General features: G+C 35.3%; 1 protein-coding gene across 2 annotated transcripts; it reads right to left on the bottom strand.

Annotated features, from left to right (window-relative positions):
* Positions 1-515: 515 nt before the first annotated feature.
* On the bottom strand, positions 516-12,510 carry DMRT2 (doublesex and mab-3 related transcription factor 2). 2 transcript variants are annotated; one of them, XM_077475011.1, is made up of 4 exons: positions 12,044-12,510; positions 8,874-9,355; positions 5,123-5,225; positions 516-1,760 (listed from the first exon to the last, which is right to left on the bottom strand). In XM_077475011.1, the coding sequence occupies exons 2-4, from the start codon at positions 9,306-9,308 to the stop codon at positions 736-738; spliced, it is 1,563 nt and encodes a 520-aa protein (XP_077331137.1). In that variant the 5' UTR covers positions 9,309-9,355; positions 12,044-12,510; the 3' UTR covers positions 516-735. The 2 variants fall into 2 exon arrangements, with proteins under 2 accessions (XP_077331137.1, XP_077331138.1); XM_077475012.1 differs by lacking the exons at positions 8,874-9,355; positions 12,044-12,510 and adding an exon at positions 2,574-2,649.
* Positions 12,511-14,598: the final 2,088 nt, after the last annotated feature.

Raw genomic sequence — 14,598 nt, 5'->3', positions numbered from 1 at the left:
AACAAACTGAATGTTCACTTAGCTGAATGAATACCTTTAAGTTATGTTCACTGAAATTTGTGCAGGAAAATGTAAAAAAAAAAAAAAAAAGTGACTTCGGCTTGCCTTCGATGGGGTGATTGAAGGGAACATATCTTTACGTTATTCATTGATCCAAGAGACATATTCTACACTATTCTAGATTTAGTAAATAAATCCCACTGAGTGATTATTCCTGCCCCTGTATGGGCTTAATTAATCTTATATCCCTAGGGCATTAGAAAATTATTCAAATCATCTATGTGGCTGACAATAATCAGAATTTTACACCTTTCACCCATATTAGTAATATTTTACTACATTTTCTAGAAAAAAAAACATTGCATAAAAATGCCAATGTCGTAATATACATGATGCTCTAATATGCCATAACTACTTTCTATCACCTCTAATAGTGCAACGGTGAAACATTTACTTCTGAACCAGAAACATTTTTTTCCATGTATAGACACATATCATATAACCATGAACATAAATACTTTTGTCATTGTGTTTTATTACTTATATATATTTATATATTTGTTTAATATTCAATTACTTTACAATTCACATTTGCAGATCACATTTTTTACATTTAAATATTGTTTTTTTGTACAAAAAAAGAAACATGCAAATGTGTATTCTGTACATTGTATCAAAAATTTTATGGACCAGAGTAGCTAAACCAGTAGCTACAGACTCTTTTTGGCAGAATGTCTACTGGCTGGCTCTTTGTATTGTGGTTGAAGGCATCTTCAGGATTGATTCCACAGAAAACGGTAAGGGCTCACTGACAGAAAGTTTTGTTGCTGGTTCTTTGCCCAAGATAAACTCCTTGTTGTAACTATCAACAGTTAATTTGTACTTCTGGTTTTCCTTGGACGTGCATTCTCTGAATTTCTTTGCAGGCTCTTCATAGGGGTCTTTGACACTCTGTGTTTTAAGCTCTGACAATGACTTCTCAAGATGTGCCTGTTGAAATAATGAGTGGAAAGGGCTATACTTTAAAGACAGAGGCTGCTTTGCTGTTTCCTTACTGATCTTGTTCATAAGACTGTCCTGGGGAGACAAACTGTCTTTGCTGGGTAATTGTGAGAAGTTCCTTTTAGGAGGAGAAAATGCAGATCTTTCTCCAACACTTTGGGACAGGTTCGGTTGATGGAGCATTTGGGCCTCTAATTTAGGAGGTACCATATCATGTTCTGTAGGTTGGCAATCAATCATGAGGTTGTTTTTGGAGTCCCAGTTTGATCCAGATTTCAGTGCCTGCATGGCTGTGGCATTTAACAGGTACTGTTGGTAGAGAAGAGCATCAGTGATAGGGCCTCCAGCTTTTGGCCACACCACAAACCTGGAGGGGATGGGGTATTGTCTATAGGTAGTTGCCACACTGACATTAGAAGAAATAAGCTCCACATTCCCTGCCCCCGAATACTGCATGGTGAGGTCAAGGCACGTGGGCACAAAGTTGCAGAACTCTTTGTTAGGGGCATCAACCTGTGAGTTCCCATAGGCAGCTTTGTAGGAGTTGTACTCTGCAGCATGTACCATACGGCTGGGCAAAAAGAGGTTGGCAGCCTGAGTGGCTTCTAGCATCTCTCTTTCCTTGTACTCCCTCTCCAGCATAATATTCTCCAACTCCTTATCAGCAAAGGCTCGTCTCTTCCTCATTCTGTCACTCACAGGGGCTGGCAGGGGGGAATTGGGCCCCATGTAGGAATCTGCTGGCAAGGGTCGATAACCTAAAATCACAAGTTGTTTATTAGGTGGGTTGTATCTATGCCAAGGGAAAGCAGTTTTCATAACTTTTCAAACAAATGATTTACAGAGCAGAGCTCCAAGTGAATACTTTCCAGCCAGAATAGAAAAAAGTAGGTTCTCTCTGCTGATTAAATATTGTTTACTGTAGTAAATTATTTCTCTTAAGTAATGTTTGGCAAAAGATTATTAACACTTATTTTTAGCAAGGTATTAAAACATTATCATTATAGTACATGATATAATTCTGTAACAGCCCCTACACATTATCTGCAAGTTAGCCACCTTCCAATAAAAATGTCTGTGAGGCCTAATACTTTAAAAGAGAATCTATATATACATATATATAATTTTTGAATAAAAGAGAACCTATTACCTATGAAAGAACAAAGACATGCAAAAAACTCACTAGATAGTAATGTTTTTTTCCGTGTCTGTTTGTCTGTTACAATATAACACATCCATGCTGGGTGCAAACATGTTCTGAGCATTAAAGTTTCTGGCCAGCTCTATAGTGCTGCATCACTTTTTGCTGGTTCACTTAAATATATATTTTGAAAATAAACAGCAGGCAGCTACTGATCACCTACTGGGAGGGTAGCAAGCAACATCACAAGTAATTAACTCTACACAAGGCTCCCAAGCCACTGGCGTGCAATGTTAGTATAATTTGTATAATTGTACTGTGGATTCATGTAGCACAGTACTGTAATCTGTGTATAATAAAAGCACTAGGACCACCCACATGGAGTTTGTTGACACCTGTCATGTGGTAAGACCAAAAAAGATGGCTATACCTAGAATTGATGACATGTATATTTCCTAGAGACGAATCACAATGAATAGAAAGTTACAGATGAGAGGAAACTCGAACTAGGAGAAAAGAAAAAAAGACAGACAGTTAAGAACAAGAAAGCAAAATGTAAGCTGGAGAACAGCACAGGGGAGGATGTGTGCACCGACGGGAAGGAGCTGCAGCAATGACATATGTGTACTGAGACTGCTGTGCTAAACACGCATTATTAACATGATCCTTTTAATGCAGAGGTTAATTCACTGAATTGATACTTCTCACAAACACAGGATGGAGACACTTAAAGGATATTACTCTTTGTGATGCATGCTGTGCATGTCCATCTTCATGCAAAACACTATTATATTTGTTTGTCAATCCAAGTGTTGAAATTGAAGCTTGCCTGACAGTGGTATTAGCAAGTAAAATACAATGCAAAACCACAGTGTCTAAACCCACAGATGTTAAATGTGACATGAGGCTTTGTGATAACAATCTGAACTATGTCAGTTTTTTTACCAGCCAGTAAAGTGAACCCGTCCATGTGAGGCTATAACATGGTGATATAGTGAAGACACTGTAAATATCATTTCACATTCAAATTCACAAAAAAAATACCATGTAACTAGTAGTGGAAAATCTGTGTTTTTTTGCACATTTAATTTAGGCGTCTGAAGCTTTTTCAAAGATCAGATTATCATCTGCATAGATGCTGTGTGTAGTTAGGCCTTGACACTTTCAGAACTCAACTGAGAACATTGCAATGCAGCATCAAGGCTACAATTATTATTATTATATTAATTAATCCAGACAATGACAGGCTTTTTGAACATGTGTTACTTTGTCCTTGTGTATCCTACTGTAGCTGACCTATTCATTAAGTTAAATATGAGTACAAGGAAAAGAGACAGAGAAAAGTAAAATACTATGTTTTATATGTTTATGCGTGTATTTTTAACAACATTTTGTGGTTTAAAAAATAAATTGCCCTCCGATGTGAGCTATCTAAATATGATTGGGTCTGATTTACCCAAAATGTAACCTTGCCCACTGTGCCATCGACCTCAGGAAAAGCTCACTCGCATGAGCCATAGAACTACACCCAGTTCTGTTTCCTAGATACATAAATACAACACCGCAGCCAGAATACTCTTTTTCTCTAGCGTATTTATGATTAAATTACATGCCTTATGTCCTTTTAATAGTGAACATTTTTTTGTATATTGTTGCTGATTTATTTGTTATTTATCTATCATTTCTTTCTATTTATTATTTATATCAAATTCTTGCGATCCTTTATGATGTCCAAAAATAGAGATTAATAAATGCGGTGGTACAGAGTTTAAATATTACTTCTATCTTTTTCATCTTTTAAATTTACCAGAGAAGTAAGGGGTCATTATATTTATAATCCATATTTATTTTTTATTTCATTTACCTATCTTGCAAAAAATAAAAATTAAATGCAGTGTGAATGTATTACTGTCTGTTATATTTAATGAATGAACTTACTGTAACAATTAGAAAGCGTAAAGGTTTAAATTTAATATATTCACAAAATATAATTTTCACAACTAAAAAATACAGGCATACCCCACTTTTAAGCACATAATGGGGTTTATTTACTAAAGCTGGAAAGTGAAAAATCAGGCTCACTTCTGCATAGAAACCAGAGAGCTTCTAACCTCAGCTTGTTCAATTAAGCTTTGGTAATAAAACATGGAAGCTCATTTGTTTCTATGCAGAAGTGAGCCTGATTTTGCACTTTCCAGCTTTAGTAAATAAACCCCATTGTGTTCTTAAAAGTGGGCTATGCCTGTAGATATTGTACCAAGGCTTTCCACTTACTCCTGCTCTAACATTTTTAGCTTTAACAAGAACTGTTGCTTTACTCCTTACTATTGACCATCCTTAAAATTGTTCACTAAGCATGGCTGTGTTTGCTTACCTCATTATAAATATGGATACATACATATATTGAGAATGTATATATTTGTGTGTGTGAATATATCTATCTACTCTATCTATCTATCTATTTATCTATCAATCTATCCATCTATATTTATATTATATTATGTTATATTATATATATTTATATATGTATATATAGTAATATATATATATATATTATATATATATAGAAATTATATAATATAGTATATATATATTATATACTATATTGCATTATATTATATTTACATATTATATTAAATATTTACACATAGTTAACTGTGTGTGCCACTTCACACATTAGTAAATAAGGCCCATTGTCTAGACCTATTATTTTTTTTACTGATGGCACCATAGGAAACATAGCGAATGCAACAAAGGTGTCCTTTGCGTAGTAGCAAAGTGTACAAGCACCCAATGTACAGACTGATTACACCCCAAGTCTAATATTGAGCTAACACATGTGCATTCCCATGTTTAAGAGCTTAAAGCGTGGGAGAAAAAGAGAGCACAGAAAGAATCACGGAAAAGGAAATTTCTATGGCTTGATTTTACTTTCTTATTTGACTGTACGTGAAAACAGGATGATGGGTGTAATATTACCTTCCAGTATACTCTTCGCCAGCAAGCTGGGGGTTCTTATATGTCTTTGATACACCGTTTTTCTCTCTGTTCCAGTTGGTTTCCCTGTCAGGCCTTTCTTATCCTGCAAGAAGGAAATATCATAATAATAAATATACAATGTCACACTTCCACAATATGCAGACAGCAAGGCTCAACAAACAGGGAAGAACATGAGTTCCCTGTGTGTTGGCAAAAACATGTTGTCGTCATCATCTCATTTAGGGACGCTAAATAGAGATTCTGTTGTAAATGTAAACCTGTCATCTGCTAAACAGGAAACAACTAGTGCTTCAACCTACCGCAAACACAATAAAAAGTGCAAGTGGATATTTATGAGTTTCAACACAAAATAGCCTCTGTCCATTTCACTGTTTAGATTGGAAACACAGGACTTTTTTTTTTTTTTTTTATCTTTGCTTATAAGTGACTTTAGCTTTTCTGCTTTGGTCTGGCTGAACAGGAAAGTGTTGGAAGCTTCTTGTATAGCACAAAGTGCCTTAACCATCTGTTGTACCTCGCTGGGTTGATGATGTGTAGCTTAGTGGAAGCTCAGGCTTGGGATGCTGCTATGTAGGCTTAGAGTCACTACAGGCATATAATGCCAGGATAACAAGCTGATGTTATGGCAGTGATATATTGCTTGTGCTGGTACATAGTGACAGACTGGCAGTATGCTGATAGCTATCATTCTCTAGCGGGAGCTGTTAGGGAGGATTAGCAATATTCTGTTTGCGGTTTCAACGTGCCAAGTCCTGTTCTATACACCCTGCTTCCGTAAAATAAAAGGATCTTCCTAAGTAATCGTGCAATTACATGCAAGCAATAGTAACATTATTACAATTATTATTATATTTATTATTATTAATAATAATAGAAATATTAGTATTGTTGTTTATCTTAGTCTCATTGTTATTATTATTAGTATTATTATTAATATTATTAATACTACTACTATTTTTTTATTATTACATATTCATGGAAGAAATACACTAAATTGTTTGATTTTTGCATCAGTGCAAAGCACCAAAATTAAGTTTACATGCACCCTTTGAATCAAACATCCATTTATATGCAGAAGAATATCTTATTTTTTAGGGGAGGTAAAAAAAATGACTAGCAAACCCCTTTTAATATTTTTTCATTTGCTATTAGCCTATAGATCAGGCTTTCTCAACCTTTTAACCCTAGAGGAACCCCATAAATAAATTTCAGGTCTCGAGGATCCCTTACTAAAACCCATTCATCAAGGGTCAATAGAACAATGCCCCTTATACTGGTGGTCAATAGAAAGAATGTTCCCATTAAAATGGTGCTCAGAATGCCACCCTTAAAGACAGCTAAAAATATATTTGGTGTCATGCTGCTGGCTTTGATAAGTGATGCTGAACCTTGAACTCTGTAGGCACCATCAAAAAGATGGTTTATTAGCCATAGCTCAAGGAACCCCTAAAAACCTCTGGAGGAACCACAGGGTTCCACGGAACCCTGGTTGAGAATGGCTGCTATAGATACTCTTTTGTCTTTATACCCATGACCCAGGTAACATGTATTTACTAAGTCATCATAACCATGACCCAGATACTATTTATTTTTACTAAGTCATTATAACCATGGCGCAGGTAACATTTATTTATTAGAGGAAAACATCCAAAATTTTTTAATAATTTTTAATACTCATTTAATCTTACTAACCCATTTTTCAAAGTTAACGGATTTGCTGGGATGATATTAAAACATTGCTTACATTAGCAAATCACCTGCTCCCTTGAAACAACAAGTTGTAAAATATATATGGAAGTGCAATATTACAGATGAAAAGCTATAAGTGGCATGGGTTTATCTGCCAATCTGAGCGAAAAATAAAATGAGTGTTTCCCCACTCGTGAGAAATAAAGGCAGTTCCCAAGAAGAGATTGTTTGGTTTTATTTATAAGCAACACAGCTCAGGTCTGCTTAAGAAGCAGTAATGTGTTAAGTGCTATTGGCAGGCTGTGTATTGGCAGACATGAAAGGCTAGTGACAGTTGCGTATACAATGCCCCACACATCTCACACTTGTACTGACTTCTATTGCCCCATTTATGTGTCAGAGCACAGCTGTGATCATCATAATGTAACACTTTGCTTGATGTGCTTCTAATTCTCCAAGACAGCAACTAAAACAACACCGGGGTGCTGCTGACACCCAAATGTGTTTATGTACCTAAAAAGACAACACTTCACTCCAGCATGTTAAGAGATCTGAATGGAAAGCTGATTTACTAAGCACACACTTTTTTTTACGCTTCATTTAAAAAAAATAGAATGTGCCCATTACCTAGATGAACAAAGTATAGAATTGTGTCTCCTTCAATAAATCCTGCAAATATATTCTCATCTACAGTTTCCACTCTAAATAATGGCCACTAAAGGTATATTCTGATGAAAGGTATTTTCTGATGAAGAAAAAAGTAAAATCTGGATCTACAAAGCAAATGTGGATAACCAGTATACCTTCAACCTGCAAGGTATCAATATCTTTATCAAATCTTTTATATTCTCAAGCGGAGTGTGGTTTATAGCATCAGTTTAACTGGTTTCCGACCAACCGCCGCAGTTTTAGAATGGGAAAACTGCATTACCTTACGTCGTTTCGCCTATTGGCCACTAGGGGCGCACCCGCGGTATGTGCCCAGATGCGAGTGCCCGGCGGGCACGGTGACTGCTGGGCACCCGCGAACGCTAGTGGCAGATCGAGAACCGATCGAGAACCGGGATCTGTGTGTGTAAACACACAGAATCCTGTTCTCTAAGGGGAGAGGAGACAGATTGTGTGTTCATACTAAGCATGAACACCGATCTCTCTTTCTCCTCCTAGACAGTCCCATCCCCCCTACAGTTAGAACACGCTGAGGGAACACAGTTAGCCCCTTGATAGCCCCCTAGTTTTAACCCCTTCCCTGCCAGTGACATTTATACAGTAATCAGTGCATTTTTATAGCACTTTTTGCTGTATAATTGTCAATGGTCCCAAAAATGTGTCAAAAGTGTCCATTACTAGTATAAAAAATAAAAAATAAAATTGCAATAAATCCATCCCCTATTTTGTAGACGCTATAACTTTTGCGCAAACCCATCAATATACGCTTATTGTGTTTTTTTTACCAAAATATGTAGAATACATACCGGCCTAAAATGATGAAAAAATAATTTTTTTTTAAATAAAAAATATGGGATATTTATTTTAGCAAAAAGTAAAAGATACTGTAACCACAGAGGTGATCAAATACCACCAAAAGAAATCTCTATTTGTGGGTAAAAAAAGGACGTCAATTTTGTTTGGGTACAACGACGCACGACCGCGCAATTGTCAGTTAGTGTCATATCGCAAAAAAATGGCCTGGTCATTGAGCAGCCAAATCTTATGGGGGTGAAGTGGTTAGCTTCATCTGACTCTATTTCATCCCCATTAGAGAAATTAATAAAAGAAAAGGTGGGCGTGAAATCGCCTCACTCATCAGTCCAGGATACAGCCTTAGGGGGAATCTATGGGATCTGGAGAAAAAGCAGAGCAGTTGTCAATAGCAACCATTTAAATCAAATAGGGAATAGGATGGATGTCTATGGGGCACACTGTGCTCATCAGTCCTGCTGAGCAGAAATATATCCTGATCAATGATCTATATGTAGGTGGCTCAGTCAAAAGATATCCTAAGATCTCTAATTGTCGGTCTGCCAGTGATGACACTCACCTCTGTGGCTTGCTGTCTCCTTAGAGCCACCTGGGCTGCCATGACTCTCTGTCTCTCCACCACCAGCAGGCAGTTGGCACACTGACAGTCCCTCCAGCGACAGAAGCGCTTGTGGCCCTTCAGACAGGACACCACCCCATGATTCCTGCACCTGGCACACTTGGGGGTCCTGCTCAGCTTCCTCTGCTCTCCACCTTTCTCTACACATTTCTGCTGCTGATCGCTCCTGCTATGGCCATCGCCATGGTGCTCCTCCTCATCCTCGTCCTCTTCTTCTGGCTCCACAATCCTGCAAGGTTCGGGCTGTCCGTCCAGCTCCAGACTCTCCACGTCTATCTCCGAGTCCCCGGCCAGGGATGAAGAGTAGGAGCAGGACGAGGGGGAAGAGGACGGGGGGGAAGAGGACGGGGCACCCCCAGCCTGGACCTCGTACATCTCCGTCTGTTTTCTCCACTGACTTCTCCACTCCGGCTTCTCCCACCCTGCGGACACACAATACACAGGACATCGCTTAGTCTACTATGGACACCAGCAAATCACATGCTGCATTCTCAGCGCTATTTGTAGGACTCGGCAAAGAGGACGGCAAAGAAAAGCAGATTCTTCCAAATAAATGATGGGAGTTGGGAGTTTACATATATAAAAAGGAGGATGATTTACTAATGACCCTGCCCAGCAAAAGGCTTGCTTTCTTTTTTCATCTGCACATTATTGGATATTTTTGGGAAGATTAGCAACATTCTAATTAAATCAGCCAAATGTATACTGTATATAGATAGAGACAGATAGATAATTAGATCGATTCAGTTATATACAATCACGCATATGTACAGTAGAGAGAGAAAGAGAGAGACGAGATAGATATATATACATTATATGTACTCATATATCGATATCTATAGAGATAGAGATATATAAATATATATATATATATATATATATATATACACATATATATATATGTGTGTGTGTGTGTGTGTGTGTGTGTTTAAATATAAAAGAGACAGAAATAGAATTGTAATAGAAGATGGTTAAACTATACATGATATATACTCACATTTAAAAGATAATAGATAGATAGATAGATAGATATAAATAGATAGATAGATAGATAGATAGATAGATAGATAGATAGATAGATAGATAGATAGATAGATAGATAGATAATTAGCTTTTACATTATATATACTAAGAGAGAGAGAGAGAGATAAAGTAATAGATAGATAGATAGATAGATAGATAGATAGATAGATAGATAGATAGATAGATAGATAGATAGATAGATAGATAGATAGATATATAGATAGATATATCGATAGATAGATAGATAGATAGATAGATAGATAGATAGATAGATAGATAGATAGATAGATAGTCAGACTTTACATTATATATACTCATATATCTATATCTATAGAGAGATAATACACACACATATATATGTGTGTGTGTGTGTGATTATATATAAGAGACAGAAGTAGAATTGTAATAGAAGATAGATTGATAGATAGACAGATAGTCGAACTATACATTATATATACTCACATATAAAGATAATAGATAGATATATCGATAGATAGATAGATAGATAGATAGATAGATAGATAGATAAATCTTTACACTGGCAAGCATATTTGATACTGATTATGTTTCCACTAACCAGGCACTATCTACATGGAGTTTGCATGTCCCCCCAATGTTTGAAGGTTAATTGGCTCCCTGTCTAAATTCAACCTAGGAAGTGTAGTTAGGGACCTTAAGCTCCTTGAGGGCAGAGACTGATGTGAATGTATGTAAAAAGTAGTGTAAATTGTGCTATACAAATGGCTTGCTCTATGCCAATAGATAAAGCTAACATTTCTTGTTTGGACATATTCTCCTGCTTTAAGACCTCTGAGTGCCTCCACAACTGCTTATCTATTGATGTCCTTTCGCTGCAGAACAACTGTGCCAGCTGGTAATATAGATATATGATAGATAGAGAGATAGATAGATAGATAGATAGATAGATAGATAGATAGATAGATAGATAGATAGATAGATAGATACTTGATGCCTAAATGACAAGGACAAGTATAGGTAGACCCCGACTTGTGCAATTCCTGTCTGCTTTTTAGACGGGAAGCTATTATCCAAAACCCCACAGCACAGACGGGCTGATCGAAAACAAAAGCTACAAGTGGCACCTGCACACAAATAACTGCCCTCCTCTGCTAATACCCTGTTTATCTAACATAGAGGTAACGCTGGGCATCTCTGCTGACTGTAGAGCTACGCTACATTTAGCATTATTTCACTGTGCACTGCTTCCTACCAGTAAATGTATATACAGTACAAATAACTGTAATCACAACTCTGAAATTCTATACACATTCACATCGTTTACAGGGGTAACATACAAGCGACACACATTTACATTCTAGATAGATAGAGATGTAGGTAAATAGATATAGATAGATAGATACAGATCCTATATATGTAGGTAAATAGATATAGATAGATGAATATAGGTCATATATATGTAGGTAAAAATATACGTATAAAATGATAGGTAAATAGATAGAGAACCTATATATGTAAGTAAATATGGATGGATAGAGATCCTATATATGTAAGTCAATATAGATAGATAGATATGTAGGTAAAGATAGATAGAAGAATATAGATCCCATATATGTAGGTAAATAAATATAGATAGATTAATATAGATCCTATATATGTAGGTAAATAGATAAATATAAAATGATAGGTAGATAAATAGAGATCCTATATATGTAAGTAAATACAGACAGATAGAGATCCTATATATGTAGGGAAAGATAGATAGATAGATAGATAGATAGATAGATAGATAGATAGATCCTATATATGTAGGTAAATAGATATATGAATATAGATCCTGTATGTGTAGATAAATAGATTAATCTAAAATGATAGATAGATAGATAGATAGATAGATAGATAGATAGATAGATAGATCGATAGAGATCTTATACATGTAGGTAAATACAGAAAGATCGATAGATAGATATCATATATATGTAGGTAAATACAGATAGATGGATGGATAGATAGATAGATAGATAGATAGATAGATAGATAGATAGATAGATAGATAGATAGATAGATAGATAGATAGATAGATAGATAGAATGGGTTTTCAGACTTACCGAATTCCTATAGGATCATCCAAATTGGGTGAGCTCCGGCCAATGACACAATCCCTTTAACAGACAATCCCGAGCACTGTGTAGATGAGGTTCTTTCAGTTTCCTTTCTCCAGGGATGGACAGTGATCCTATTTAGTGACACATGACAGTGACAGAGAGAGGAGCCCTGCTGCCTAATTGTTAGCTGGCTGCTAGATAACCTATAGCAGCTCTGCAGGCTTTAATAGCTAGAGGGGCACACAGTTCACTCAGCCTTTGCACAGGATCTCAAGCCGAGTTTTGACCAGCCTCCAAGGCGATTGGCTCGTTGGGTTCTCCGACCAAGCTGTGATTGGTTAGTGTTTCCAGAGTCTGCCCTGCCCACTTCACGCCTTGCGCTGTTTACTAGACAGGAGAAATGTCAGTGCCTATGAATGTGGGGACGATTTCTCCCAGGGTCCCCCACTATTATCTCCCATCATCATCAACACCAAGCCACATAGCCATGCATCAGCCACAATACAATTGTATAGTAAACACTGGGGCTATCTACCAACTATAGAAAAAGATAAACAATAGACAACGCAAAAAAAAAATTCTAAAGTTAATCTTCCTGATCAAATAAACACAATTTTAGAAAACTACCAAAACAAAAGAGAGTTGTTTGCGATGTTTTACCCGACCTGTAGTTGTGTTTACATCTACTGAAATAGATTGGTTGGTAAATATTTTTCAAACGTGAAAAACAGATGAACATAATTGTTTTATACTTTATAAAGATTCAGAAAAAAACGAAAAAATGTTGGTTGCTAATAAATAATGATTTACCCTTGCCTAAAATGTCATTTAATGTATAAAAAACACACATGCACAAATAAAATTAGAATTTTATTAAGAAAAGATATATATATATATATATATATATATATATATATATATATATATATATATATATATATATATATATATATATATATATATATATATATATATATATATATATATATATATAGATATATATATATATAGATATATATATATGTATAAAATGTATGTGTGTGTATACATATATATATATATATATATATATATATATACACACACATACATTTTATACATTATATATCTATATAATAGATATAATGTATTATATATATATATATATATATATATATATATATATATATATATATATATATATATATATATATACCCCGCTTTTAAGTACACAATGGGGTTTATTTACTAAATCAGGCTCACTTCTGTATAGAAACCAATTAGCTTCTAACCCCAGCCTGTTCAATTTAGCTTTGGTAATATAACCTGGAAGCTCATTGGTTTCTATGCAGAAGTGAGCCTGATTTTGCACTTTCCAGCTTTAGTAAATAAACCCCATTGTGTACTTAAAAGTGGGGTATGTCTGTATATATATATATATATATATATATATATATATATATATATATATATGTGTGTGTGTAATGTACGTAAAAACATATATTTATATATATTTTATATATATTAACAAAAATATGCTGCTGAGTATTTAATCTATATACTGAAACCTCATTATTGTTTAAAAAAATACACCCAACAGTGTACAAAGCAAACAAAGTGCATTTGAAACAAAGAAAACCACTTAGGTTCAATTAGCAAAGTTTATACAGAAGAATAAGGATCCTTAAGCTGTGCACCTGTATTGTTTTGTTTTATTTTTAATCTCATTGAACACAGCTGAAAATAACTGTCACTTAAGAGAGAAAAAAAAGTTTTTTTTTTATCCTGCAGTGTTATCTTTGTGAATTAAGTCTAATGCAGTGATGTATAAAAGGTAATTGGAGAGATTTCAGAGCTGTGATCTGGGAGTCACATCAAATCACCCAGGGTGTCCCCACATCATAGTCCTGACTTTAAGTGGGTTTATACATCGCTCCAATGTAAGTGGTTTCCTATGCTTTCACTGAACACACTATTATTGAATGCCAGACTAGTTTGGGTTCTATGATTCAACACATTGAGAGGAATTTACTAAGACTGGAACAGATAGAATCTGGAGAAGCTGTGTATGGCACCCAATCAGCTTCTACTTTTCATTTTCAAAGCTTAACTGAACAAGCTGAAGTTAGAAGTTGATTGGGCTCCATACACAGCTGCTCCAGATTCTGTTTGCTCCACTATAGTATTAATACTGTATAGTTCGGACCTGTTGTAGATGCCAGCTGATGTTTGTGCTTTCCATTTCTGCTTCTTTGTTACATGGTTGCATGCACTTCAATTAAAACTCAATGCTACATCATTTAACAATTTTCATTTGCTTGCATTTTTTTTTTTTTTAACTTCTTTGTAATTGTTACACAAATATAAACTAAACCTATTCTACGAAAATATTAAATAAATAAATAAATGTGATGTATAGTAAATATTTCGATCACATTTTCATGAACAAAATAGTTATGTTTCTAAAGTGTTTGCTGCACCTGTATCTTCTACATTTAGATTTAATTAATAAACCATATCTATAAATATGTAATATGGCTGCAAAAATATTCTGCAATACGGAATCATATATTCCCTAT

This window comes from Lithobates pipiens, unplaced genomic scaffold (genome assembly GCF_037356315.1).
Source record: "Lithobates pipiens isolate NorthernLeopardFrog02 unplaced genomic scaffold, aLitPip1_a1.2 Scaffold_13, whole genome shotgun sequence".
Classification (NCBI taxonomy): domain Eukaryota; kingdom Metazoa; phylum Chordata; class Amphibia; order Anura; family Ranidae; genus Lithobates; species Lithobates pipiens.
This window is presented reverse-complemented; position numbering and strand designations above follow the sequence as displayed.

What these genes read in the sequence shown, in the direction of transcription:
- DMRT2 (XM_077475011.1), bottom strand. Translation starts at nt 9,308, where the DNA reads ATGTACGAGGTCCAGGCTGGGGGTGCCCCGTCCTCTTCCCCCCCGTCC. An exon ending in GGAGACAGCAAGCCACAGAG is followed by an intron (nt 5,226 to 8,873) that starts GTGAGTGTCATC and finishes TCCTTCTTGCAG; the next exon opens with GATAAGAAAGGCCTGACAGG. An exon ending in GGCGAAGAGTATACTGGAAG is followed by an intron (nt 1,761 to 5,122) that starts GTAATATTACAC and finishes TTGTGATTTTAG; the next exon opens with GTTATCGACCCTTGCCAGCA.